Source organism: Theropithecus gelada, chromosome 12 (assembly GCF_003255815.1).
Source record: "Theropithecus gelada isolate Dixy chromosome 12, Tgel_1.0, whole genome shotgun sequence".
Lineage (NCBI taxonomy): Eukaryota > Metazoa > Chordata > Mammalia > Primates > Cercopithecidae > Theropithecus > Theropithecus gelada.
Genome location: NC_037680.1, coordinates 96198944 through 96226847, shown reverse-complemented (window position 1 = coordinate 96226847; position 27904 = coordinate 96198944). Strand labels below are relative to the sequence as shown.

General features: G+C 57.0%; 2 protein-coding genes across 4 annotated transcripts; one reads left to right on the top strand and one right to left on the bottom strand.

The window, feature by feature from the left end:
- Positions 1 to 1375: 1375 nt before the first annotated feature.
- Positions 1376 to 4934, bottom strand: INHA (inhibin subunit alpha). Its single transcript, XM_025404895.1, has 2 exons — positions 4468 to 4934; positions 1376 to 2401 (listed from the first exon to the last, which is right to left on the bottom strand). Exons 1-2 carry the CDS (start codon positions 4733 to 4735, stop codon positions 1569 to 1571), a joined length of 1101 nt encoding a protein of 366 aa, XP_025260680.1. The 5' UTR covers positions 4736 to 4934; the 3' UTR covers positions 1376 to 1568.
- Positions 4935 to 5503: 569 nt separating this feature from the next.
- Positions 5504 to 27802, top strand: OBSL1 (obscurin like 1). Of its 3 annotated transcripts, XM_025405155.1 has the most exons (21): positions 5504 to 6838; positions 9089 to 9358; positions 9444 to 9695; positions 9838 to 10140; positions 10287 to 10583; positions 11922 to 12194; positions 13825 to 14097; positions 14792 to 15064; positions 18279 to 18551; positions 19310 to 19585; positions 19659 to 19946; positions 20133 to 20408; positions 21471 to 21740; positions 21905 to 22177; positions 23780 to 24046; positions 24821 to 24933; positions 25481 to 25637; positions 25808 to 25969; positions 26289 to 26393; positions 26707 to 26976; positions 27671 to 27802. In XM_025405155.1, the coding sequence occupies exons 1-21, from the start codon at positions 5827 to 5829 to the stop codon at positions 27676 to 27678; spliced, it is 5691 nt and encodes a 1896-aa protein (XP_025260940.1). In that variant the 5' UTR covers positions 5504 to 5826; the 3' UTR covers positions 27679 to 27802. The 3 variants fall into 3 exon arrangements, with proteins under 3 accessions (XP_025260940.1, XP_025260941.1, XP_025260942.1); XM_025405156.1 differs by lacking the exons at positions 20133 to 20408; positions 27671 to 27802 and having other exon boundaries at positions 26707 to 27289; XM_025405157.1 differs by lacking the exons at positions 18279 to 18551; positions 19310 to 19585; positions 19659 to 19946; ... (8 more) ...; positions 26707 to 26976; positions 27671 to 27802 and adding an exon at positions 15457 to 15749.
- Positions 27803 to 27904: the final 102 nt, after the last annotated feature.

The window sequence follows — 27904 nt, the reverse complement described above, 5'->3', positions numbered from 1 at the left end:
CAGCCTCCTGGGGGACTCAGTGTCAACAGAGACTGGGGCGTGTACAGGAGCATGTACATGGCTCTGAAGGCTTCTGTGCTACAGGGAACAGTGGCTTATTCAGGTTAGCTCCAGTGGGGGAGGGGTGTTGGTGTAACTGTGACGGGATGGGATTCTTTCCCACCATACCGCTCACTGGAGCAGGCGCTTACCCTTCCACCCCATCAAGCCAGCCTGGTAGAAGGGAGTCTTTGACCAGTAAAAGACTCTGGTTGGATAAATACACACTGTAGTTGTGCAGTTAATATCAGAAAGTGTTCTCAAGTTCCAGTCTGATGGACCCGAACATCCCAGCCCTCCCCCTAAGCACGCGCGCACACACACACATACACACGGAGACTGGATGGAACCAGTGACAGAGCAGGGACCCTGGGGTGGAGCACAAGGATAACAAGACCCAGGGGATAACGAGGACAGTGAAAAAAGCAGGGAGGAAGGCCAGAGGAGAGAGGTTTCCCAATGCCCAAATCCGGAGACAGAATGGACTGATAGGAAACGCAATGAAAAAAGAAAAGTACTGTTTTGCACCGTGCCCTGCACGCGCAAATTCACAAAAAAGCTTTTCTATTTTCTGGCAATAGTCTCAGTCTTTCCACTCTTCTGATGCTAAGGGCTGAGTTAAGGGATTATATAAAGATGTACAGAGGACGTCAAGGGAGCCAAAGAGTTCATGAACTGGAATCCTAGTGCAGGAGGCCTCACGAAGTCTGCAGCAAGAGTCAGTGGCGGATTCAAAGAAGGGCCCTTGGCAAACCGAAATCCTCAGGTCTTTTGGTCAGGTGATCTGACCTTAACACAACACCACCTCTTTGCCCTTGTTAATTTCTTTCTGATGCTGCCAACACATATATCTCTCCCTTACATCCCACCCGAGCTTCCCAAGTGACTCCAAGATCTGGCCAACTCTGGACAATTGTCTCAGTGTGGCTCCAAAGGTCACAATCTCTGACCAGGCTACAAATCACCTGACCTTGGGCTAAGTGCCCATCAGCTGGGGCAAAGAATGGCAGGGGAGGGGACTTATGGGACTTATGGCTGCTTTGGATGTGGGCACGTGAGTGCAGCAGTCTCCCTTAGGTGTGCAGGGAAGGCACCCTGATTGACATGTCTGGTTCAGCTTGCACGAGTCCAGCTCTGTCTCCAGGGTGGCTCTCCAAGGAGCTTGGAGCACTATTGCGCCATCCCCAAGCATCGTAGATTCCCGACCGATACACATCCAGTTATAGCTCTTGAACTTCATGTCTCCAGGGTCAAGTGTGGCTGAGTGACCTGGGATCTCACAGTCCCATGCTCCTGGGGGCCCAACTCCATGTCGGAGAAGCTGGAGAACGTATGCCAAGTTGTATGCACTGTGTTCTTTATTGAGACAGAAGTGGGATGGGGAGGGTAACCCATAGGCAGAGAAGTGAAAGGAGGGAGGAGTGGAAGTCATCTATTTCCCAACTCTGCCTTTCCTCCCAGCTGATGATGGTGGGGGCTTAGCCACCAGCCATGGGATTAAGAAGGAAGACCCACCCCCCTTAGACCCCTTAGATACAAGCACAGTGTTGCGTGAGAAGGTTGGGCACTGTCTCATACTTGAAAGAGTATCCTCCATCCGAGGTGGTGCGGACATGTAGGGGCCTCATGGTCCCTGGGAGAGCAGCACAGCAGGGCTGGGCCCCTGGCAGCAAGGAAGGGGGTTGGGCTGGGGTAGGGGGAGCCCCAGGGACTGGAAGGGGCAGGTTTGGTGGGATATGCAGCCCACAACCACCATGGCAGTAGTGGAAGATAAAACTGGGAGGGTACACGATCCACCGTTCCCAGCCCAGCTCCTGGAAGGAGATGTTCAGTGCTACTCTGTGGCAGTTGGCGTGGGCAGCTGGTTCCTCCGGAGGCCTCTGCAGCAGGCGCAGAGCAGAGGGAGACCAAGGCCAGGACATCGGGGGAGTTGAGCGTCGGGCTCTCTCCCCTCCACTGGGTGGTCTGGTCCGAGTGTGGGCCACCAGGAAGGGCATGGCCTCAGGCTGGGCTGAGCAGGTACAGAGGGGACAGCGCAGCAGCAGCACCAGGACGGGGTGGGTCAGCAGTGAGAGAGCGGAGGTGGCCAGGTGCAGCACGGCCCAGCGAGGGGGGGCATGGCCCAAAGACATGGGCACAGCCACGGGTCCTGCCGGTGACAGTGCCAGCAGGCCTAGCAGGGGCTCAGAGCTATTGGAGGCTGCTGTGCCCTGCCTGTCCAGCCCAGTGTGGAACCACAGGTGGGCTGAAGTCACTTGGCGGCTGCGTGTGTGCTGGGATGGCCGGAACATGTATGTAAAGAGGCCCTCCTCAGCCTCCTGGGCCAGCCCTCCGGCAGTTGGCTTGTCCTCACAGCTGGCACCTGCAGGAGACAGAAGAAAAGGGAGAGGGCAGCCCTGACTGGCAGGGCCTGGCACCCCTCCTCTTCAGCAGAAGGGATGTGGCCGCCAGTCATGAGCCAATGATAGGCTGCACTCTGCTCCATGCCCTCCAGGATGTGGGGACTCTCCTGAGTTTTGGGAGAGCTTCTGTAGGCTCCCCATTTTAAAATTTCATCATGAAAGGACTTTAAAAAATAGAAGACATTGCCAACTTCTCTCTGAAGTGGTTTTACCAATTAACATGCCCATCAGCAGTGTGTAAGAGGCCCTGTCTCTCTCCACTTCACCAGCACTAAGAATTGGTATTAGACTTCAATGCCTACTCACCAGACAGTGTTAAACAGTATCCTGAGTGGTGTCTACATGGATGGTTGTTATGTTACTGTTTTTTTTTTTTTTTCTTTTTTTTTGAGAGAGAGTCTTACTCTGTCACCCAGGCTGGAGTGCAGTGGCATGATCACGGCTCACTGCAGCCTCTACCTCCTGGGCTCAAGCAATCCTCCCACCTCAGCCTCCTAAGAGACCACAGACGTGTGCCACCACACCCAGCTAACTTTTGTGGTTTTTGTAGAGACAGGATCTCACTATGTTGCCCAGGCTGATCTCAAACTCCTGAGCTCAAGCAATCTGCCTGCCTTCGCCTTCCAAAATGCTGGGATTATAGGTGTGAGCTATCACACCCAGCCGTATTACTTTTTTTATTTTTTTATTTTTTTTGAGATGGAGTCTAGCTCTGTGGCCCAGGCTGGAGTGCAGTGGCACCATCTCGGCTCACTGCAACCTCCGCCTCCTGCTCTGCCTCCCGGGTTCAAGCAATTCTCCTGCCTCAGCCTCCCGAGTAACTGGTGCCACCATGCCTGGCTCATTTTTTGTATTTTTAGTAGAGACGGGGTTTCACCATGTTAGCCAGGATAGTCTCGATCTCCTGACCTTGTGATCCTCCCGCCTTGGCCTCCCAAAGTGCTGGGATTACAGGTGTGAGCCACCGCGCCCGGCCCATATTACTCTTTATATCTTTGGCATGTTAGGAATATTGTATAATAAATTCTTTAAAATAATTCCATTTTTAAAAGACAAGTTTACACCAAAAAAAAAAAAAAAAAAGAAGGAGGAGGGAAAGGCGAGTGGGAAGGAAGAAAATGGAGAACAAGGAGGAGAGGGAAGAGGAGGAGGGCTGTAACTCAGAACAGAGGGGAGTCCTTTCACGAATGTGTAGTTGGCATCCTCACACTGACACACTCATAGACTATACTAATCATCCTGGAGCAGCACCCGCTGATGGACTGGCAAGTGGAACTATACTGTTACATGGCTCCTTTCATTATCTAGTCACAATTGGTCCATTTTGCAGGTACGGAAATTGAGGCTTACAGAGGTGAAATGACGTTCAACGACTAAGTGGCCAGACTGGAATTTTGCCTGATCCCAAAGCCATCCTTCTCCCCACTGTGCTGCTAACGGACTGAAGTGAGGGAGGCAGGGGTCCTTTCTAAGAGAAAGGTGGACCAGATGACAAGAAAGCCCACCCGGAGGAGGGCTTATCCATCCAGTCAGTGGAACAAGGGGACGCACATATGTCGAGACAGGAACTCAAGAGAAGATAGACTAGTTTTCCAGAAAAGTTTCCCAACTAATCTTTTGCCTGTATCTCTGATAGCTTCTCAGTCTCAGCTACCTGGGAGTAAAGAAGCAGGGTCTGGAGCAGCGAGCAGAGGCAGAGATAGGAGGAAAGGTGGCAGGAAGGGGCCCAAGCCCAGACATCTCCATCTCTAGAGACCCCTGGTCTCCCAGCGCATACCTCCCAAATGCCTCCCACCTGCCATGCACTCTAGGTACAGCCTCTCACTTAATCCTGAGAGGTTGGCGTTACCACGCATTTTACAGATTGGGAGACAAGAGGCATAAGGAGGTTTAATAACTGGCCTATTGTTGCAAAGCCACTGAGTGGTAGGGCTGGGATTCAAACCCAGGTCCACCTGGCCCGCAAACCCATGCTGTGCCTTGCTGCTTCTCAAAGTCACCCTGCCAGTTCCCCCACCCTCGTTACCTGTGGCTGGGAAAAGGATGGCCTGGGAGACATCCTCCTCCTCCTCGGGCTCAGAGCCCCTGCGTGTGAAGCCCCCCAGGGCATGTCTTCGGAGCAGCCGCCTGACTCCAGGGTCCCCACCTTCCCTGGTCACCACGGGGGACCCCAAGGCATCCAGGAACAGGGCCCTCACCTTGGCCAGAACAAGCTCCCGGGCCAGCTCCGGCCCTTGGCAGCTGTGACCACCCTGTGGGGCCAGCAGCAAGAAGAGCAGTAGGGGCAGCACCATAGCTCACCTGGCCCTGCTAGCGGGGAACCCACACCCTCCCCTGTGCCCTTTCTGCCAGGGTCTGCCCAGGGCAGCTCCACTCTCCCCTCCCCATCCCACACCCACCCTCTTCTACCCTTCTCACCCAGTCTTCTCCAGTCCTTTCCACGCCCCACAGTCCGAGTTGCCCCTGCCCGTGGCATTGAGACCTCCTATCTCTGACGCAGATGTCTGTGGCCATGAGCCTTATCTCCCACTCCCGCCAGGGATGTGGGGGAGGGGCTGGGGAGGATTTCGCCCCAAGCGACCTGACTCATACAAGCAAACATTACAACCCCTTCTCCTACACACACACACACACACACACACATACACACACACACACACACACATATCCAGAGGTCTACATCAGGTGGGACAGGAGCCTGGGAGCTGCAGCTGGCCAGCCCCGGAAAGTGTCATTTGTCAGGGAGACACAGTGCACCACCCCTCAGACCTTCTGGGGCCCCTTTCAATAAGCAGCTGCTGGGCCGGCGAGCCCTTGGGGGAAGGGCTGGAGCCGGGGCTAGAATCGGGGCTAGGGCCGGGGGCAGGTGGTCCTGCCTGCTCTATACTTAGCCCAGTGGAGCCAGTCTGGGCTCTTGTCCTCCAGCTGTGTCATCAGAGAATATTTTTGGGATTGGCAGCTGCAGGCGCCTCTGCCACTCAGGCCCAAGCCTGGCGGGCGGCTAGGGACCTGGCGGCTGGAGGTGGGAGGGAGGAGGGGGAAGAGGCCCAAGCTGTGGGAGGGGGCTGGGAAGAGAGGCTCCCAAGAGCAGGAAGCCAGGCAGCGGGCAGGAGAGGCTGCGGGGCCCCTCGCTGGAGAGGCAAACAGGAAGGACTGCCCCCTGAGCGCCAGGCTTCGGCCCCGGAATCGCCGCCGCCGCCGCCGCCGCAGAGCTGCAGCTTGGGGCCGAGGGTAAGGAGGCGAGCCGGGAGCAGGAGGCCCGGGAGAGCTTCGCGGGTCCCCGCGCCTGGTCCCCAGCCGCGCCCCGGCCCCGCCGCCCCCGGCCTCGGCTCGCCCTCCGCCCACCCTCCCAGTCGGCCGCTGCAGGCGGTCTGAGACTGCCGCGATGAAGGCGAGCTCAGGGGACCAGGGGAGCCCCCCGTGCTTCCTGCGCTTCCCGCGGCCCGTGCGGGTGGTAAGTGGCGCCGAGGCGGAACTCAAGTGCGTGGTCCTGGGGGAGCCGCCACCGGTAGTGGTGTGGGAGAAGGGCGGGCAGCAGCTGGCGGCCTCGGAACGCTTGAGTTTCCTGGCGGACGGCGCGGAGCACGGCCTGCTGCTGAGCACCGCACTGCCTACCGACGCCGGGGTCTACGTGTGCCGCGCCCGCAACGCGGCAGGCGAGGCCTACGCGGCGGCCGCTGTCACCGTGCTGGAGCCACCGGCCTCCGAGCCCGAGCCGCAGGCCGCCGAGCGCCCGCTGCCACCGCCGGGGTCCGGGGAGGGCGCCCCGGTCTTCCTCACGGGGCCCCGATCCCAGTGGGTGCTACGGGGGGCGGAGGTGGTGCTGACGTGCCGGGCGGGGGGCCTCCCTGAGCCCACGCTGTACTGGGAGAAGGACGGGATGGCCCTGGACGAAGTGTGGGACAGCAGCCACTTCGCGCTCGAGCCCGGCCGCGCCGAGGAGGGCCCCGGCGCGAGCCTGGCGCTGCGCATCCTGGCAGCTCGGCTGCCGGACTCCGGCGTCTACGTGTGCCACGCCCGCAACGCGCACGGCCACGCGCAGGCGGGGGCGCTGCTCCAGGTGCACCAGCCCCCTGAGAGCCCGCCCTCGGACCCCGACGAGGCCCCCGCGCCCGTGGTGGAGCCGCTCAAGTGCGCGCCTAAGACTTTCTGGGTAAATGAGGGCAAGCACGCCAAGTTCCGCTGCTACGTGATGGGCAAGCCCGAGCCCGAGATCGAATGGCACTGGGAGAGCCGCCCGCTGCTCCCGGACCGCCGCCGCCTCATGTACCGCGACCGCGACGGCGGCTTCGTGCTCAAGGTGCTCTACTGCCAGGCCAAGGACCGTGGGCTCTACGTCTGCGCCGCGCGCAACTCGGCGGGCCAGACGCTCAGCGCGGTGCAGCTGCACGTGAAAGGTACGGCGGCGCCCGGGGCCTGGGGAGGGGCCTCTCGTGTCCTCTGAGGCCCTCCGAACACCAGCCCTCGAACACCAGCTCTCCTCGGTGCGCAGCGCTGCCCCGAAGACTGGAGGAGAGGAGGTCCGCGGCAATATTAAAATATCAAACCCGCCCGCCTCCCGCTCTCCAGGGATTCGGATTTACTAGGTCTCCCGGGTACTCAGGAACTTCTTAGCAAACTCCCCAAAAGATTCCAAGGCAGATGGTGGAACACCACTAAGGAGTGATTGATGTACAAACCCAGAGGGCCGTAGAACTCTTCTCCCCTAGTGGGTTTCAATGTCTTTGTTATTTTACTTCTCCTTCCCCAACTGAATTCACAACCAGAGTCCCAATATATGAGACAGATAAAGGAGTATTTTGTGGGCCTAAATTGCTAAGTCTGCGTGTATAACAGGTACTTCTAAAGCATCAGTGAGAATAAGGAGGCTATTTTATTGAATACAGGCATTTGAAGTGAAGACTGCATTCGTGAGTCCAGGCTCTGAACCCTGTGGGAACAGCCTGGCTGCGTCTGTCACCTTGAGAAACAAGTGATTCGGTAGAAAGCTAGACAAGGGAGGACAAATGTCCTGCGTGTTTTTACTGTTCTTTGATTAAACTACTCCCCACGTTTGCAAGAAGAGGAAGGTGAAGGAGAGAAGGTTTATATTTCAATGTTGAATCACCAACAATATCCAATAAACGCTTACATTCTCATAAACAGAAAATTCAAAGGGGAAAAAAAAAGCACACCCCAAACTCACCATTAGGTAACGCTCCCCATAATAGGATTTCATCACAACGCAAAGGATTATACCTTCACTAGTTATTGTCCAGATTTTTCTCTTGGAGGAAAAAAAAGTTGGTAAATTCTCCTGAGTCCTGCCTGGCATGCAGTGAAGCATGTGGCCCCTGGGCTGCGGTGGTGGCCTCACTGGTACAGTTCTATGCGCACAGATTTGTCAGGCTGGTGCTGATCTGGACCTCCATCAGGAAAGAAAAGCCCCAAGGGGGCCGGGCGCGGTGGCTCAAGCCTGTAATCCCAGCACTTTGGGAGGCCGAGACGGGTGGATCACGAGGTCAGGAGATCGAGACCATCCTGGCTAACACGATGAAACCCCGTCTCTACTAAAAAATACGAAAAACTAGCCGGGCGAGGTGGCGGGCGCCTGTAGTCCCAGCTACTCGGGAGGCTGAGGCAGGAGAATGGTGTGAACCCGGGAGGCAGAGCTTGCAGTGAGCCGAGATCCGGCCACTGCACTCCAGCCTGGGTGACAGTGCCAGACTCCGTCTCAAAAAAAAAAAAAAAAAAAAAGCCCCGAGGGAAGGCTGGAGGGCTGGAGGAGCTTCCCAGAGTTGCATACACACACACTGAAACTTGCTTCTCCAGCAGCCCGAGTTAATTCTCTAGTTTCCAACATCCTGTTTTCTTTTCTTTCTTTCTTTTTTTTTTTTTGAAATACACTTTTGAAAGGGGTTAAAATAGCCAGGCGAGGTGGCTCACTCCTGTAATCTCACCACTTTGGGAGGCTGAGGCAGGAGGATCACCTGAGGTCAGGAGTTCGAGAACAGCCTGGCCAACATGGCGAAACCCTTTTTCTACTAAAAATAAAAATAATTAGCTGGGCGTGGTGGCACGTGCCTGTAATCCCAGCTACTTGAGAGGCTGAGGCACCAGAATTGCTTGAACCAGGGAGGTAGAGGTTGCAGTGAGCCAAGATTGCACCACTATACTCTAGCCAGGGCAACAGAGCGAGACTCCATCTCAAAAAAAAAAAAAAAAAAGAAGAAGAAAAAAAGAAAAGCGTTAAAATATTTTAAATTCTACTCAGACCCTTGTGGAATATGTGAAATGCCTGGGGCGGGGGGCCTAGGGAACAATTTGAAAATCACCAATCTAGGGCCTAGAGGACCCCAGAGAACAGTTTGGAAATCATCAATCTGATCCAACCCCTTTTGTCCCTTTCCCCATTTTACAAGTAAGGAGACTGAGGCCCAGAAGCGTTGAAATGGACTTGCTCAAGGTGATGTGGCTAGTGTCAGGGCTGGATGAGAACTTAGGTCATCTTAGGAACCACCACTTCCCTTCTGGTAGTTTTCTATGATTCCACAGTGCCTGCTGGCTCTGCATAAAGAGCACATGGCATGAGCTAATGCGATTTGAGGCGTCCTACACCTAGTCTGGCCCTTCTCCAGAGCCCTCTCTTGTCTCTCCCCTCTCCACAGAGCCCCGCCTCCGGTTCACACGGCCCCTGCAGGATGTGGAGGGCCGTGAGCACGGGATTGCCGTGCTGGAGTGTAAAGTACCCAACTCCCGCATCCCCACGGCCTGGTTCCGTGAGGACCAGCGGCTGCTGCCCTGCCGCAAGTATGAGCAGATCGAAGAGGGCACTGTCCGGCGCCTCATCATCCACAGGCTGAAGGCAGACGATGACGGTGTCTACCTGTGTGAGATGCGGGGCCGGGTGCGCACCGTGGCCAACGTCACAGTCAAAGGTCAGCTGGCCCATGGGGAAGAGGCTGAGGCGGAGGCAGGCAGGTGCTCAGATTCCAGGCTGATGGATTCCCGTCCGCATCTCAGGGCCCATCCTGAAGCGCCTGCCCCGGAAGCTCGACGTCCTGGAAGGAGAGAACGCGGTGCTGCTGGTGGAAACTCTAGAGGCTGGAGTTGAGGGACGCTGGAGCCGTGATGGGGAGGAGCTGCCGGTCATCTGCCAGAGCAGCTCGGGCCACATGCATGCCCTGGTCCTTCCAGGGGTCACCCGAGAAGATGCTGGCGAGGTTACCTTTAGCCTGGGCAACTCCCGTACCACTACGCTGCTCAGAGTCAAATGTGAGGGCAGGAAGGCCTCTGGACAGGCAGGGCAGGGCAAAAGGTTGGCCAGATGCCACAGTTGGGTTGGTGAAGTAGATTTAAGGTGGAAGGGCTGTGGAGGCCCGAGCAAGGCCGGAACACATCCCTGCCTTGGTCTCAGGTGTCAAGCACAGTCCTCCAGGACCCCCTGTATCAGCAGAGATGTTCAAGGGCCACAAGAACACGGTCCTGCTGACCTGGAAGCCTCCCAATCCAGCTCCTGAGACCCCATTCATCTACCGGCTGGAGCGGCAGGAGGTGGGCTCTGAAGACTGGATTCAGTGCTTCAGCATTGAGAAAGCCGGGGCCGTGGAGGTGCCGGGCGACTGTGTGCCCTCCGAGGGTGACTACCGCTTCCGCATCTGCACAGTCAGCGGACATGGCCGTAGTCCCCACGTGGTGTTCCATGGTTCTGCTCACCTTGGTGAGTTGGTCCTGCCAGACCCACCCATCACTTCTCCTCCCTTCCCCAGCCCTCAGTGCTGGTCCTCTCACAGGCCTGCCATCTGCCAGCCTCTGCCCTCTGCCACCCCTTCTAGTTCTGACAGCTGCACTCTGTCCCTGTCGCAGTGCCCACAGCTCGCCTGGTGGCAGGTCTGGAGGATGTGCAGGTATACGACGGGGAAGATGCCGTCTTCTCCCTCGATCTCTCCACCATCATCCAGGGTACCTGGTTCCTTAATGGGGAAGAGCTCAAGAGTAATGAGCCAGAGGGCCAGGTGGAACCTGGGGCCCTGCGGTACCGTATGGAGCAGAAGGGCCTGCAGCACAGACTCATCCTGCATGCCGTCAAGCACCAGGACAGTGGTGCCCTGGTTGGCTTCAGCTGCCCTGGCGTGCAGGACTCAGCTGCCCTCACAATCCAAGGTTGGTGCCGGTGGGGACCTGAGTGGGCAGAGAGAGTCAAGACACAGAAGTCCTGTTGGCAAAACGAGGCAGATGTTGGTCCCATTTCTTGTATCGGGGCCAGGAGAGCAAGGAGCATCCGTGATGGGCTCAGGTTGAGGGCTCAGAGGTCCGGAAGGCCAATTTCAACTTACATGCAACATCCAGGGCATTGTTATCTTGATATATGTCAGCATCATATCCCAATTCTCTGGAGTGCTTTGTGGTTTACAGAATTCTATCGCATTTGTCATCTCATTTGAAAGACACAGACCCTGGCTGCTAGTCCCTGACTGCCTCCTGCCAAGTTGTCTAATTGCTGACACTGTCACTGCAACTTTCTACCTGCCAGGCACAGTCCTAATCACCTTACATACATTAACACAATCTTCTCAATGGTCCTGTAAGATAGGGTTTTTTGTTTTGTTTTGTTTCGTGTTTGTTTGTTTGTTTTGAGATGGAGTCTCTCTCCGTCGCCCAGGCTGGAGTGCAATGGCGCTATCTCAGCTCACTGCACCTTCCACCTTGTGGGTTCAAGCGATTCTCCTGCCTCAGCCTCCTGAGTAGCTGGGACTACAGATGTGTTACCACCATGCCTGGCTTATTTTTGTATTTTAGTAGAGACAGGGTTTCACCATGCTGGCCAGGCTTGTCTCAAACTTAAGATAGGTTCTTTTGACATTCCCGTTTTATAGCTGGGGAAACAAGCACAGAGAGGTTAAGCGACTTGCTCGAAGTATGGAGCTAATGAGCACAGGTGCTGAATTATGAACCCAGGCAGTCTGGCTCCTGATCACACGGTGCTACCAGTTGAAAGGGGGAAGGAGGGGAACAAGGCGTCCCTGAGGAGGACAGCTGGAGGTGGGGTGCTGAAAGTTCAAGGACCACGCTAGCATGTGCCATGTCACCATTGCTGGAGTTTGTAAGACCAATCAAGGAATCTGTTGGCACCCATGCGCCGGGTCTTGGGGTGATTCGCTGTCAGCGTCGCAGGCGGAGGGCCAGGCGAGACCTGACCAGCAACCAGAGCAGCATTTCCAAAATGGGCACCCGGCTCACTGACATCAGAACCACCTGGAGGGCTGGTTTATAATGCAGATTTCCTGGCCCCTGCATGCTTGAGAGTCCAAGAATTCTGCATTTTTAGCAGACTCCCTAGGAATTCTTACCCACAGCCAAAGCCCTGCTCTTAAAGTTTGGTGTGTAAGCCTAAGCCTACTTTTAAAAACCCCAACAACAGCAGTGGTTCCCTCTGATGCATCCAACACTGAGCCCATGCACCGGAGGGAGGGGTGCTGATCTGTGCTTCTCCCCACACAGAGAGCCCGGTGCATATCCTGAGCCCCCAGGACAAGGTATCACTGACCTTCACAACCTCAGACCGGGTGGTGCTGACCTGTGAGCTCTCAAGGGTAGACTTCCCGGCGACCTGGTACAAGGATGGGCAGAAGGTGGAGGAGAGCGAGTTGCTGGTGGTGAAGATAGATGGGCGCAAACACCGTCTGATCCTGCCTGAGGCCAAAGTCCAGGACAGTGGCGAGTTTGAGTGCAGGACAGAAGGGGTCTCGGCCTTCTTCGGTGTCACTGTCCAAGGTCAGGAACCACGCCAGCCTGGGCTCCTCCCGCCAATTGTGGGGCCGCATAAGCCATGCCCTCTGGTCTGCTGCCTCCTTGGGGGAGTCCTTTATAGGGAAAGCCCAGTGGCCCAGGGGACATGTTTCAGATAACTCTGCACTTGCTGCTTTTTTTTTTTTTTTTCTTTTGAGACAGGGTCTCACTCTGTTGCCCTGGCTGGAGGGCAATGGTGCGATCTCAGCTCATTGCAACCTCTGCCTACTGGGTTAAAGTGATTCTCCCCTCAGCCTTCCAAGTAGCTGGGACTACAGGTGCGTGCCACCACACCCAGCTAATTTTTTTGTTATTCGGTAGACACAGGGTTTCACTATGTTGGTTAGGCTGGTCTCGAACCCCTGACCTGAAGTGATCTGCTCACCTCAGCCTCCCAAAATGCTGGGATTATAGGTGTGAGCCACCATGCCTGGCTTGCTTGCTTGCTTGCTTTTTTTAAGATGAGGGTCTCACTGTTGCCCAGGCTGGCCTTGAACTCCTGTGCTCAAACGATCCTCCTTCCTTAGCCTCCTGAGCAGCTGGGATTATAGGTGTGCACCATGCACAGCATGCCTTTACCCCCTAAACCCCTGATACACTAACACTGCCTCGCTGTCCACATAGCCTCTGCTGGGTTGGGTGGCGGAACAAAATGCAATTAAGGGGAGGAGAGATGGGAGCAAACACTTTTTGGGCGCTTACTCTGAGCCAAGCATTATGCTAAGTATTTTCAGTATACACTCTTTCATTTAATCCTCACAACTGGATGAGGGGCAATATATCTCCAGTTCACAGGCAAAGAAACAGCGGCTGTAAGAGGTTTTGTGACCTCTGTCACACCATAGCTTGGAGACACACACAGGATTGTTCTATTCCTGCTGCCTCAGATAGAGTCAAACAGAAGTATTGAGTGCAGTCGCCCCGTGGTTCTCACAAGTCAGTCCATAGACTGGCTGCTTTAGGAAGCTCCTGGAAGCTGGTTATAAATCCCTGGACTGTCCAGAGCCCCAGTATGCAGGGTGGAGCCTGACGATCCTCTCTTAACAAGTGCAGACTCTCTGAGAGAGCAACTTGGGAAGCACAGATCCCACTCATCTCACTGAGTGGAAGTCCTGTTTTCCACACTATTGCCAGAGGCCACACTGGGGCCCTGCCCGAATGCACCCAGTGACAGGGCACCCACTACCTGGAGAGTGGCTGTCTCACTGTTGCCACTTGTTGGATCATCCTTCACCTCCTGCCTGCCCTGGGGTCTTGTAACAGAGGCAGTAAGCATGGCCCTGATGTGACTTGTGACAGTGACCTCCCTTCAGCCTAGACAAATGGTGGCTGCCACTCTGTGAACTCTCTGTGCCTCCTTCTGTCCATGTACTCACTCCGCCACCTCTGATCCTTTGGGGACCCACAGAGCACTCTGGTGCCACATGATCTCCTGCCATGCCTCACCTGCCATACCCTCAGCGTTCCTTGTCATTGTCCCTGAGTTCCTACACAGCAGGGCCTTAGCCCTCCCCCAGTGTCCTCCTGTGCAGAAACAGTGTCTCCTGGCCACACAGCTAGTTTGGACTCCTTGTGCGGGGGTGTCTGTGTGATGCCATCTCTGCTCCCCACCCAGATCCCCCCGTGCACATCGTGGAACCCCGAGAGCATGTGTTCGTGCATGCCATAACCTCCGAGTGTGTCATGCTGGCCTGTGAGGTGGACCGAGAGGACGCCCCTGTGTGTTGGTACAAGGACGGGCAGGAGGTGGAGGAGAGTGACTTCGTGGTGCTGGAGAACGAGGGGCCCCATCGCCGCCTGGTGCTGCCCGCCACCCAGCCCTCAGACGGGGGCGAGTTTCAGTGTGTTGCTGGAGATGAGCGTGCCTACTTCACCGTCACCATCACAGGTGGGGGGCCAGGTGGGCCTCAGAGGCACGGGGGAAGGTGCCCCTGCTCCTGCTGGGGCAGCTGCCACACCTTCACTCCTGGGCCACTGTTCCCCGCCCCTGCTGCCCTCCCGCTGGCAGATCAGACCTCCTCCCTTTCTCCTCAATCTATGGTCTAGTCACACTCAGGAAACGTGTTATCATAAGCACATTGGTCTTGGCTAAGGAAGCCCTGCTTTCTCTGTTCTCCTAAAAACCTGTACCAAGGGAAATCTTTGGGGACAGTGAGTTTATTGCAGGGTAGGGCAGAGTCTAGGGCAGGTGGTCTCAGGCACTAGAGGGGCCAAAAATTCTTGGAGGAGGAGACCCCCAGCTCCATCTGGGGACCCAACCCTCCTTTCCTCAGTTCCACCCTTCATACCATCCCCGTCCCAACGCAGAGAATGTGGAGTATTTCTACAGCTGAGGCTGACTCCGTGGTCCCCGCTGTGTGGCTCCTGTGCAGCACAAGGTCTGCTGTGCTTTTGTGACAGCTGTATTCATGTGTCTCTAGCTGTGAGTAACTGTTAGCTGCTGTGAGATGCAGTCTCTGGGAGGTCCCTCTTCAACACATGGCCTCCTTTCCAGGGGTAGGGGACACAACTGGATCAAGGAGGGTGGCAGGGCACACCTGGCCCACCCCTCATGCCCGGCAGTGGCTGTCCCTGTCCTCCAGACGTGTCTTCGTGGATCGTGTATCCCAGCGGCAAGGTGTACGTGGCAGCGGTGCGCCTGGAGCGTGTGGTGCTGACCTGTGAGCTATGCCGGCCCTGGGCGGAGGTGCGCTGGACCAAGGATGGAGAGGAGGTGGTGGAGAGCCCCGCGCTGCTCCTGCAGAAAGAAGACACTGTCCGCCGCCTGGTGCTGCCTTCTGTCCAGCTCGAGGACTCCGGCGAGTACTTGTGTGAAATCGACGATGAGTCGGCCTCCTTCACTCTCACCGTCACAGGTGTGGGCCCAGCCCAGCTCCCTGGGGTCGCAGAGACAGCCCTGAGCCCTGGAGGAGCTGGCCACATAGCCCCAGCTAGCACCCTGGGGAGGAGGGAGGTGTGGGCTGCGGGTGCATGTGCCAAGGTTCTTGCTGAGATGAGCCCGGGCCCCTATTCAAGGAAATGAGCCCCTCCCCGGTGCCCAAGGCCAGGCCTAGCTCTGCTCCACAGCTCATTTACTGAGCACTTTCCCTGGATCAGGCACTGGGAGTAGCAGGTGAGTCATGCAAACACTGTCCCTTTTCTGAGAGAGCTGCCAGGCTAGGTGAGGTGACAGCTGTTTACCAGGGGTCGCAAACGGGCAGTCCTGGGGCCCCATGCATTCCACACATGTGCTTTGTTTGGTCTGCAGAGTCTTACCACAGTCAGGACAGTTCAAATAACAATCCGGAGTTATGCGTCCTCTTGAAAAAGCCGAAGGCCCGACGGCTCTGGTCCCGCTTCCCCCCATGGCGACGAACAGCTGGCACTGAGTAGCAGCTGCCCCCGTAGTTTGGGGCCCACATTCCTCCGTCCCACCGCCCTGCCATTGCTTTTTGCCTTTCCCCAGACTGCTTCAGCCACTAACCTAACCTGGCCCCTGTGGGCATTTGAGTTTGCGACCCCTGTGTTAAACCAATAAACATGCAAATAAATGTACAGTGACACCTGGTGATAAGTACTGTGAGGGCCAAGGGCAGAGGGCTCAAGAGCGCAGAGCAGAAGGGTCAGGGAGGGCCTCGGAGAAAGTTGCCCTTCCACACACAGGAGCCAACAGCGTGCAGACACAGCTGCTGCCCTCCAGGAGTGCACAGCCTGGCAGGAAAGCCAGACGCCTTCCAGGATCTTACAGCATGGGTTGTCGAGGGTCCCTGGGCTGGGAGCCACCACCCTGGCCTGGCGACAGCAAGTGCTTTCAAAGCTGATACTGGAGCTAAGTGGGGTGGGGTGTGGGCAAGAGGTTGGGGGAGAATATTCAAAGCGGGAGAAGCACAGGACAACTGGAAGTGACGGAGGTTCAGTGCTGGAGACTTCCGGGCGACGGCTCATAGCATCCAGCCCAGTGTGTGTGTCTGGGGTTGGGGGTCCATAGGGCTAGGCAGCTCTGCGTGGCACAGAACCCCACTGGCTGCATTGGAGCCCCCATCCTACTGTGGCTATAGTCCTGTCCTCCCTCAGCCCTGCCCTGAAAGTCATGCTCCATGCTGAGCTGTTTAGGGCCCCCCACTCCCTGCACCCCAGCTAGTGCACCCTGCACACACAAGTCCACAATGCCTAAGAGGCCTTCTGCACACATTCTGCCCTGTAGTAATCACCTTCACCCTCTCCCACTCAGCCGTGGCCAGACATAATGGCCGCATACACACAAACTCCAGCCGACACTCAGGCTCCCCACAAAACATCAGTCTCTTCACAGGGAAGTTCACACAAACACCACCTCTGCTCTAGGCCAGAGCAAATAAAGTCTGACACCAAGCTGAGGTCCCGGGGCTGGGTGGCCACCCTGGTCCCCTCACTGATCCCTGTCCTCACTCCACTGCCCTCATCACCTTCCCCACCCCTCAGGCAGCTGCATTCTGGTCTCTCCTGGCCTTGCTTGGCCCCAGAGGACCAGCCTACATCCCCCAGACCCTTAGAGCAAGGAAGCGCATGGGGGAGGTGGGTTGTGTGGCTCAAGGCAGGAATCTCCATGGAGGCAGGGGTGCTGAGTGGGGAGCTTGTGGTTACCCCCGCCCATGTGTGCCCCTATAAAACACCCCCCAACCCTGGCCCCTCCGGCTGGGAAGCTAGCAGTTCCTCAGCCCAGCCACCAGGGGGCTAGAGGCTAATGGAGCACTAGTCTCCCTGAAACTTGAAGATTCTGGCGGAACCTGGGGGCAGCGGGGGTGTGGGCAGGCCTGGGCTCCATGCACTGGTCACCTCTAATTTTTTTTTTTTTTTTTTTTTGAGACGGAGTCTCGCTCTGTCGCCCAGGCTGGAGTGCAATGGCCGGATCTCAGCTCACTGCAAGCTCCGCCTTCCGGGTTCACGCCATTCTCCTGCCTCAGCCTCCCGAGTAGCTGGGACTACAGGCGCCCGCCACCTCGCCCGGCTAGTTTTTTGTATTTCTTGATAGAGACGGGGTTTCACCGTGTTAGCCAGGATGGTCTCGATCTCCTGACCTCGTGATCCGCCCGTCTCGGCCTCCCAAAGTGCTGGGATTACAGGCTTGAGCCACCGCGCCCGGCGGTCACCTCTAATATTGACATGGTTCCCTTTCTGCAGAGGAGTGACCAGAACTTGGAGATGAGCTCTCAGAATCAGCATTTAGCACCCCTGGGGAACTCTCAGACAGACGTTGAATGCAAAAAGCATTATTGAGTTCCTGCAAGCCTTGGCTTGGAATTCCTGCCACTACCTGTGGGGTCTGAGCCTCCCTTTAACAGAGGGTATTTCTTCCTCCTGCCCCAGAGTGGGTGCAGCCAGTGTGACCTTAAGGAAGTTGTATAATCACTCTGTGCCCAGTCCCTTATATGGAAAATGGGGATAAAACACTACCTTTCTCTTAGGATTGCCGTGACAATTAAATGTTTCAAGTGCTTGGGACTGTTCCTGGACCTTAGGAAGCATCATATCAATGTTTGCTATTGCAGATCCACCATCCCTTATCCATAGTTCTAAAATTCCAAAACTCTGAAAATCGAAAGGCTTTTTGTAAGTTTTGTATTCCAAGTCATTTCAGTAAAACCTGAGCTTCATTGCTCTGAAGCTATTTCTATGCTTTAATTATCGTGCCAAGGGTGAATATCGCTCTAGCTATGTATCTATAAGATATGAGTGTCTTATAGATATATTCTTGTATCTGTAAGATTCTGTATCTTTCAATATATCCTGCTTAGGGTGAATGTAATATGTGTTACACCATAGACATGTTAATGTGACTGATGAAGGGGGAGGCCCCCATGGGGGCTGAGGAAGATATGTGATAGATGAGAAATGCATTATTTCTGGAATCCAAAGCATTCTGGATTCTGTAACACCTCTGGCCCCAGGGATTTCAGAGAACAAACTGTGGACCCATTATTGCTTATTATTATTATTATTTTACTTATTATTCTCATTATCATGTGGGTGATGGGGACTTCATGCTGCCAAATGGCTCCAGAGAGGCTGACGGTGAGCTTGTGACAGGCTGTGGTTGTCCCCACCCTGCAGAACCTCCAGTACGGATCATATATCCCCACGATGAGGTGACCTTGATCGCCGTGACCTTGGAGTGTGTGGTGCTGATGTGTGAGCTGTCTCGGGAGGATGCCCCTGTGCGCTGGTACAAGGATGGACTGGAAGTGGAGGAGAGCGAGGCCCTGGTGCTGGAGAGGGATGGGCCACGCTGCCGCCTGGTGCTACCTGCTGCCCAGCCCAAGGACGGGGGGGAGTTTGTATGCGACGCTGGAGATGACTCGGCCTTCTTCACTGTCACTGTCACAGGTGGGCAGTCTCTGCAGCACACAGAGGAGGTAGAGAGGTAGGGGGCTAAGGGACAGACACCCACCTAGCCCCACCTCCCCCACCCCATCCCCAGCCTTCCCCTTATCCACCTTCCTCGTGTTCGGCCATCAGAATCCTGCTTAGCCACATCAGGTCAGGACCAGAGGCCTGGTGGGAGGGTGCCCAGCAATTAGAACCATTTGTTCATTCATCCATTCATTTAATACTGATTGAGCAACTACTATGTGCTTGGCACTATTTTAGATGCTGGGGATACAGTAGTGAACCAATAAGACTAAACCTCCTGTCTTCACAGAGCTTACACTCTAGCGAGGATGAACAGACAAAAAATAAGGGATGGTTTGTCAGGTGGTAACGAGTGCATCAGAGGCAAGGCAGGGAAAGGGGATAGGAAGTGGGGGTGGGTATGGAGTGAGCTGTGTAGATCTGGGTGTGAGTCTAGATCCGCCTCTTTCTGTCTGTGTGACCTTAGGCAAGTCAGTTTCTTCTAAAAAGGCCTCAGGTCCTCAGCTGTGAAGTGCAGCCAGCAGCTGTGCACCTCTTGGGGGTGGTCAGAGTGACTGAAAAACACAGGGTTCTTAGGACAGTGCCTGGCACACAGCAGCTGCTCCATGGACTGCAGCTGGCACCGTTCTCAAGAGCTGGGCTGCCAGTGGGGAGGGCTGAGGATCTGGTGGGTGATGGAGGAGAGGCCCGCTGGCCAAGCCCATGTACGCCTCTCTCTGACCACCCACCAGCCCCACCAGAGAGGATTGTGCACCCAGCAGCCCGCTCCCTGGATCTGCATTTTGGGGCTCCAGGGCGCGTGGAGCTGCGCTGTGAGGTGGCCCCAGCTGGGTCTCAGGTGCGCTGGTACAAGGATGGGCTGGAAGTGGAGGCATCAGATGCCCTGCAGCTGGGTGCTGAGGGGCCCACCCGCACCCTGACCCTGCCCCATGCCCAGCCTGAGGACGCCGGGGAGTATGTGTGTGAGACCCGGGATGAGGCCATCACCTTCAATGTCATCCTGGCTGGTGAGTGCTCCTGGCCAACCTGGGGCAGGGAGGCAAGGGCAAGCATGCGCTGATACCCTCCTCTCTTGTCCAGAGCCCCCAGTGCAGTTCCTTGCTCCAGAGACAACCCCAAGTCCGCTGTGTGTGGCCCCGGGGGAGCCAGTGGTGCTGAGCTGTGAACTGTCCCGGGCTGGCGCCCCCGTGGTCTGGAGCCACAATGGGAGGCCTGTGCAGGAGGGCGAGGGCTTAGAGCTCCATGCCGAGGGCCCCCGCCGAGTCCTCTGCATCCAGGCTGCAGGCCTAGCCCATGCAGGGCTCTACACCTGCCAGTCGGGAGCAGCCCCAGGAGCCCCGAGCCTCAGCTTCACTGTCCAGGTGGCTGGTGAGTACAGCCTCGGCACTAAGCCTGAGAGTGGCACCCCAAACCCTGGAGGATTCCTGCTTTTCCAACATGTCCTGCCCATCCCTGGCCCCGCTTCTCTTAGTACCCTCCCCATCATGCCTCCCCCTGCCCTCCTCAAAGCCCTGAGCCTCTCCCCCTCAGTGACCTCCAGCTCTGACTCCACAGAGCCCCCTGTGCGGGTGGTAGCTCCTGAGGCAGCCCAGACGAGGGTTCGGAGCACCCCAGGCGGGGACCTAGAGCTGGTGGTGCACCTCTCCGGGCCAGGGGGCCCTGTGCGCTGGTACAAGGACGGGGAGCGACTGGCAAGCCAGGGGCGGGTGCAGCTGGAGCAGGCCGGGGCCAGGCAGGTGCTGCGGGTGCAGGGGGCACGAAGTGGGGACGCTGGGGAGTACCTGTGTGACGCGCCCCAGGACAGCCGCATCTTTCTTGTCAGCGTGGAAGGTAACAGTGTACCCCTCAAACCCTGTGGGCTCTGGCACCCCAAGGACCACCTGGTACACTTTAGGGCCCCCTTACCCCTCCATCCCTGCTTTGCTGCCTCTGGCTCCAACCAGGGTGTGCATGACCATCACTTGGATAGGGGCTCAGGGCTCCCCTTTCCAGAAATCCTCATGTGAGAGGGTTAAAAGCATAGACTGGGCTGGGCGCGGTGGCTCAAGCCTGTAATCCCAGCACTTTGGGAGGCCGAGACGGGCGGATCACAAGGTCAGGAGATCGAGACCATCCTGGCTAACATGGTGAAACCCCGTCTCTACTAAAAAATACAAAAAACTAGCCGGGCGAGGTGGTGGGCGCCTATAGTCCCAGCTACTCGGGAGGCTGAGGCAGGAGAATGGCGTGAACCTGGGAGGCGGAGCTTACAGTGAGCTGAGATCCGGCCACTGCACTCCAGCCTGGGCAACAGAGCGAGACTCCCTCTCAAAAAAAAAAAAAAAAAAAAAAATAAAAAATAAATAAATAAAAAATAAAAAAGAGAAAAACAAGCCTGGCGCGGTGGCTCAAACCTGTAATCCCAGCACTTTGGGAGGCTGAGATGGGNAAAAAAAAAAAAAAAAAAAAAAAAAAAGCATAGACTGGTGGTTAAAAGCAGAGGCTCTGGCGTCCACCCACCCAGGTTCCAGCCTGGATTTTGTGCCCCAGTAGCTGTGTGACATTGGCAAAGTTGTTCAACCTGTGTGAGCCCCAGTTCTGAAAAGAGGGGATAGTGCTTGTCTTATAGACCTGTTGTGACAAGTAAATGCTGTAAATAGGGTCCCTGGTAAATGATATTATTAGTGCATCACTGAGGTGGGGTGCTAGGCTAGGATTGCGAGGAACTGACTAAAAGAATTGGCAGGGAGCTGGCATCTTGTCCTTTGGGCCACCCGTGTGGTCGATACATAGTAGGTCCTCACGGAAGGTTTGTTAAATGACTGGGGATGAGGGCCTGTACCCTGAGGAGGGGATGAAAAGGAGAGAGGAGAAAAGACCCAGCCCAGCTCACTGCCTGACCGTGCCCCTCAGAGCCACTGCCAGTGAAGCTGGTCTCGGAGCTGACACCACTCACTGTCCACGAGGGCGATGATGCCACGTTCCGGTGTAAAGTCTCCCCACCAGATGCCGATGTCACCTGGCTGCGCAATGGGGCCGTCGTCACTCCAGGGCCCCAGGTGGAGATGGCCCAGAATGGTTCAAGCCGCATCTTAACCTTGCGAGGCTGCCAACTGGGTGATGCAGGGACCGTGACTGTGCGGGCAGGGAGCACGACCACAAGTGCCCGGCTCCATGTTCGAGGTTAGGTCCTGGTGAGGATGAGGTGCTCTGTGTCCTGTGCCTGTACTCCCAACTCGGACCCCAGCTGCCTTGCCTGTCTACCTAGGGACAGACCAGTGGGATGGAGCAAGGGGCCAGCTTCCAACCCCACCAGGCTCCATGGCCTCCTCCTTCTTCCCCACCAGAGACAGAGCTGCTGTTCCTACGGCGGTTGCAGGACGTGCGGGCAGAGGAAGGGCAGGACGTGTGTCTCGAAGTGGAGACAGGCCGAGTGGGTGCAGCGGGGGCCGTGCGCTGGGTACGAGGTGGGCAGCCCCTGCCCCACGACTCTCGCCTGTCCATGGCCCAGGATGGGCACATCCACCGCCTCTACATCCATGGTGTCATACTAGCTGACCAGGGCACCTACGGCTGTGAGAGTCACCACGATCGCACACTGGCCAGGCTCAGCGTGAGGCGTGAGTGCCCTGTCCTCTCTTAATGCATTACCCACCCCACAGCACAGCCTTTTCTGGCTGTCCTGGAGTCCCTCAGGCCCCCACCAAAGTGCCCCTCACCGCTGAGAAAAGTCAACCATGGCCGTCCCAGCAGCAGCCTGCCCAAAGCAAAACTTTTCTTTTTCTAATATTTTTTATTTACCTCAGAAGTCCATGTGGATTTTGCATTCCATTGCATATTTCCAAGTTGGCTTTGCTATAAACACAAATATTCTCCAGAAAGACCTGCCGTGGGCATCCTTCAGTCATGTATTCTAGGGATACACATACCCACTTAAGTAGCAGGGATGACTGGCAAACAGCACCCCACACGTCCTACCCAAAGCTGGAGCCCTCTGTTTCCTGTGTGACCTCATGCAAGTTAACCTCTCTGAGCCAAGTCTCCTTAAAAATGGGGCTGAGACCAGGTGCAGTGGCTGACGCCTGTAATCCTAACACTTTGGGAGACCAAGGCAGGAGGATCCCTTGAGGCCAGTAGTTTGAGGCCATCCTGGGCAACATAGCAAGAACCCGTCTCTACAAAAAAAATAAAAATTAGCCAGGCATGGTAGTTACTAGGGAGGCTGAGGTGGAATGATTGCTTGAACTCAGGAGTTTGAGGCTGTAGTGAGCTATGATCATGCCATGGCATTCCAGCCTGGATGACAGCAAGACCCTGTCTCAAATTTTTTTTTTTTTTTTTTTTTTTTTTTTTTTTTTTTTGAGACGGAGTCTGGCTCTGTCGCCCAGGCTGGAGTGCAGTGGCCGGATCTCAGCTCACTGCAAGCTCCGCCTCCCGGTTTACGCCATTCTCCTGCCTCAGCCTCCGGAGTAGCTGGGACTACAGGCGCCCGCCACCTCGCCTGGCTAGTTTTTTGTATTTTTTTAGTAGAGACGGGGTTTCACCGTGTTAGCCAGGGTGGTCTCGATCTCCTGACCTCGTGATCCGCCCGTCTCGGCCTCCCAAAGTGCTGGGATTACAAGCTTGAGCCACCGCGCCCGGCCTTGTCTCAAATTTTTAAAATGGGGTTGATCCCCGTCTCAAGTGTCTCTGGGAACATTAACTGAGATGAAAATTCTTACACAGAGATTGGTGAATGGTTGTCATTGGTGACACATCTGTTCTAACTTATTTCATTCAAGAAATCATCACAATAAACCTGTGTCCCAGTGTTATTCACCTTGTACAGCTGGGGCAACTGGGGCCCAGAGAGGTCAGGCCATTTGCCAAAGATCACACAGCACACTAACTATGTGGTAGAGCGAGGTTCCATTCTAGTGTGTCTTGACGCCAAATTCCATGCTCCTTCAAGTGTCACAGTACCCCTCACCCAGACTCCATGACCCCCTAACTACACTTCTCCCCCTTCCTGTGCCCTCATCTCCTAACCCTAATATAGCCCTCCCCCTGCCAAGTCTGTCCGCTGTGCCCCTTTCTTCCTGCACACTGGTTCTGAACTTTTTTGGTCAGGACCTTAGCTTGGGTGTTGGGGGGTGTAGGCAGGGCCAAGGGATGAGGATCGACTGCAGTCCCTTCCCAGAGCTGGAGGCCTCATCCTCCCTTTCTCCATCTCCCCCGGCCAGCAAGGCAGCTGAGGGTGCTGCGGCCTCTGGAGGACGTGACCGTCAGTGAGGGAGGCAGCGCCACCTTCCAGCTGGAGCTGTCCCAGGAAGGTGTAACCGGGGAGTGGGCCCGGGGTGGAGTCCGGCTGCATCCAGGGCCCAAGTGTCACATCCACTCAGAGGGCCACAGTCACCGACTGGTACTCAAAGGCCTGGGCCTGGCTGACTCAGGCTGCGTCTCCTTCACGGCGGATTCCCTGCGCTGCGCAGCCAGACTCGTTGTGAGAGGTGTGGCTCCAGGACCACAGCCTGCCTGCTGACCTGTGTGGCCCTACTCACCCCAGGCATGAATACTGACCCCCGACTCGTGTGACCCCCATTGACCATGCCTGTCTCAGTGTGGCCCTCCTTGACATCCCTGCCAGAGTGTGACCCCCCGCCCCGACTCTTAGGCTGTGTGTGGCCCCAGAGACTCCTCTGCCTGAGTGTGGCCCCTGACTGCCCCAGGCTCAGCCAACCACTGACTCTGCTACTGTGAGCATGCCTATGCCATTGTGGTCACTGCTGTCTGCCCGCCTGCACACCACCACACTGACCACTCTTAACTGTGACCCTACTGGCTACACTGCCTGCCATGGCTCCCTCTGCCTGTCCAGTCCCTCAAATCCACTGACTGCCTGAGGGTGACATCACTAGCAACTCTGCTTGAGTGTCCCCATGTTTGCTTCCAGCCCCAGGATGTTTCCACTGACCACTCCACTGGCATCTCTGCTTGTTTCCCCATTGCCCTCTGGCCCCCAGCTTCTCCCCCACTGACCACCTTAAAGTGTGACTCCCGGTTGGCCACTCCTAACCCATTGGCCCTGTGGCCCTGCCCACCACCGCCCCCCACCCCTCGTCCCCACCACTGACGGATCCTTCTTGGACCACTTGTCCCAGCTCATCCCCCACACGCTAGTGTCCTCTACTGACACCTTGTGCCCAAGTGTATGTCCTCCTTGTCCCTACAAGATTGGTCCCCATCCTGCTCCCTCTGCACTGTCCTCCCTCTCCCACTCCCAGAGGTCCCAGTGACCATCGTGCAGGGGCCACAGGACCTAGAGGTGACCGAGGGCGACACAGCGACGTTGGAGTGCGAGCTTTCCCAAGCTTTGGCTGATGTTACCTGGGAGAAGGTCAGATCCCAGCCCCAGCCCAGCCCACTTCAACATCACACCAACAATAATAATGCCCCAGACAGAAACAACTAATACTTAAGCGGATGTGCCTGGCACTGTGCTAAGATTTGCATTATATTTTATCCCTTACTCCAAGGACAACTCTAGGAGGTAGGTCTTGTCACTGTGGTACCTATGAGGAAACTGATGCTCAGTGGAACAAATTACCTACCCAAGGGCAGACAAAAGGTAGAGCCCATATTTGAATCCAGGTTTGCCTAACTCCAGAATCCGTGACCATGTCCCCTGTGATCCATACCTGGCTCTGGGCTTCCCGAGCACCTTGGCGGCCCTAAGGTCCCCAAAAAGTGACACTTTTTCAGAGAGGCTCCTGGCACGACCCCAAAGGCGTGGGGACAGCCCGACCCCAGCCTGGGAACACGAGACACGCATAAACGCGCCTCGAGACTGCTTGGCATTAACAGAGGGTGCTGCCGCCTGCCAGGGCCGGGGTCGCCTGTGCCCAGCCGGGCCCGCCCCGACCCTCTGCAACTCCCGCCCCTAGGACGGGAACGCGCTCACTCCCAGTCCGCGGCTCCGGCTCCAGGCCCTCGGCACGCGCCGCCTTCTCCAGCTGCGGCGCTGCGGCCCCTCGGACGCCGGGACCTACAGCTGCGCGGTGGGGACAACCCGCGCCGGGCCGGTCCGCCTGACCGTGCGCGGTGGGTATGGGGTGATGCGGAGGCTGGGTACTGCTTTGGGCATGAGACTTGCGAAGCGGTCTTCCCCCGACCCTGCTGACCGCGCGTGCTTCTAGAAAGGGGGCGTGGAGGGGGCGTGGCCGGTACCTGCCCTCCACCCCGCCCCGCTCACGCCCCGGGCTCCGCCCCAGAACGTACGGTGGCGGTGCTCTCCGAGCTGCGGTCGGTGAGCGCCCGTGAAGGCGACGGCGCCACGTTCGAGTGCACCGTATCGGAGGTCGAGACCACAGGGCGCTGGGAGCTCGGAGGCCGCCCGCTGAGACCCGGAGCCCGCGTCCGCATCAGACAGGAAGGTCTGGCCTCCTGGTTACCCTCTCGGGCCCCTCGCTGCCCCGCCCAGACTCGGACAGATCCCGCCCCACCGGGACAAGCCCCGCCCCTGACTCGGACGGGCCCCGCCCCGCGGCCCTGTGAGCCTCGTCCCCAGTCTTTCCCCCGCCCCCAGCCCCGAGTCTCGGACCGCTAGTCTTCCCGCTCGGTATCCCGGTTCCGCCCACCCTAGCGTACACTAACGGTGTCCGAACCGACCCAGGGGCCTGCTGCGCCCCCACCTTCGTCCCTAGCGCTCCTCAGAGGTGGCTCCGGCCTCGCTAGCGACCCCCTCACCCCCAGGGAAGAAACACATTCTGGTGCTTAGCGAGCTGCGGGCCGAAGACGCCGGTGAAGTACGCTTCCAGGCGGGGCCCGCCCAGTCCTTGGCTCTACTGGAAGTGGAGGGTAAGCACCTGGGGCGGGAGCCACAGAGAGTACATCCTCTGTCTCCTGCCATGGGACTGACGGACTTGGGGCTGGCCCCAAGAACGCTGCCTCTCTCTCTTCCCCTCCCCCTGAGAGGCTGTCCTGGGCCGGGTCACAGAGGGCAGCGCGTTTCCCCGGGAAGAGGAGACTTTGGGTCTGAGGTGCAAGGGAACGGACTGGTGGCATAGAGGGCTAAGGCCAGGAGTGGAGGCTGCAGGGAGGGAAGATGCATCTCTTCTCCTGGGGGCCATGCGTGTCCCTATTAACTTAAGCTCCTGCCCCCTATCCCCAGCATTGCCTCTCCAGATGTGCCGCCACCCCCCTCGCGAGAAGACCGTTCTGGTGGGCCGCCGGGCGGTGCTGGAGGTGACTGTGTCCCGCTCGGGGGGCCACGTGTGCTGGTTGCGGGAGGGGGCCGAGCTGTGCCCGGGAGATAAGTATGAGATTCGCAGCCACGGCCCCACCCACAGCCTGGTCATCCATGACGTTCGACCTGAGGACCAGGGCACCTACTGCTGCCAGGCCGGCCAGGACAGCGCCCACACACGGCTGCTGGTAGAGGGTGAGTAAAGTCAACTGGGCAGAGGCAGGAGGGTGAGGGCGCCTGGGAGCTGATGGGTTAAGCCACACCTGGCTTTCCAGGACTTGGGGTGGCAACGGGTCCTGGGATACGTCGGAGGTGGGGATGGGGGAGGGGAAGGGTAGAGCACACCTAGGGCTGGAAAGCCCTGGAACCGCTTGGCTCAGATCAGCTGCTCCTGGTCAGCTGTTCCCACCTTTCTACGCCCCTTCCTGCCAGGCTTCTCCTCTCTCCTGCCACTGGACCATGTTTGTCTCTCTTGAACAGCCCTGTTTCTACCAGTTCCTTTCCTCCCCACTTCCCCAACACTGCCTGCCTCCAGCCTGTCCCTCCTCTCTCCTGCCCTCTGCCCAGCTTGCCTCTACCCATCTCAGCAAGTTCCATGTCAGCCTCGGCAGAAGCCTCTTTCTTTCCTCTTCCACGTAGGAGACATCCCACCTTCTATCCCGAATCCCAGCATTCCCTTCAGGTGCTGCCCTGTGCCCCCTACCTTGGCAGCAGGAAGGTAGCTGACCCCCACCTTCCTGCTGCCAAGACAGCCCTGACCAAGACGGAGAAAGGGTAGGGCATAGCCTGGGGCCCCAGCTCTTCCTGTACTGGTGTCCAGGCTCTGCCAGGGGAGAGAAAGGTGGTACCCACTCTCTCCCCAGCCACATGTGGAGTCATTCCTCTGCAGGTAACTAGGAGGACCGAACCAGGCCAGGCGGGTGCCCTTGGACAACTTGGAAGGCGTGCGCCCTTACCCTGGGAGGGGTAGAGAGACAGGGAAACCAGAGGTGTCAGGAGACAATAAAAGTGCTACAGCTCATTTCCTTGCCTCTCTGAGTGATGTGGGAGGGCAGACCTTGCCTGGAGCCTCTGTGCAGTGAGCGACACTGGGGACCGAGGGCTGTAGTGCTTGTACCTGGCC

Excerpts from the sequence above, each read along its gene's own strand:
- INHA (XM_025404895.1), bottom strand. The coding sequence starts at position 4,735 with ATGGTGCTGCCCCTACTGCTCTTCTTGCTGCTGGCCCCACAGGGTGGT. Across the intron at positions 2,402-4,467 it reads CATCCTTTTCCCAGCCACAG|GTGCCAGCTGTGAGGACAAG; the intron begins GTAACGAGGGTG and ends TGTCTCCTGCAG.
- OBSL1 (XM_025405155.1), top strand. The coding sequence starts at position 5,827 with ATGAAGGCGAGCTCAGGGGACCAGGGGAGCCCCCCGTGCTTCCTGCGC. Across the intron at positions 9,359-9,443 it reads GGCCAACGTCACAGTCAAAG|GGCCCATCCTGAAGCGCCTG; the intron begins GTCAGCTGGCCC and ends TCCGCATCTCAG. Across the intron at positions 15,065-18,278 it reads CTTCACTCTCACCGTCACAG|AACCTCCAGTACGGATCATA; the intron begins GTGTGGGCCCAG and ends CCCACCCTGCAG.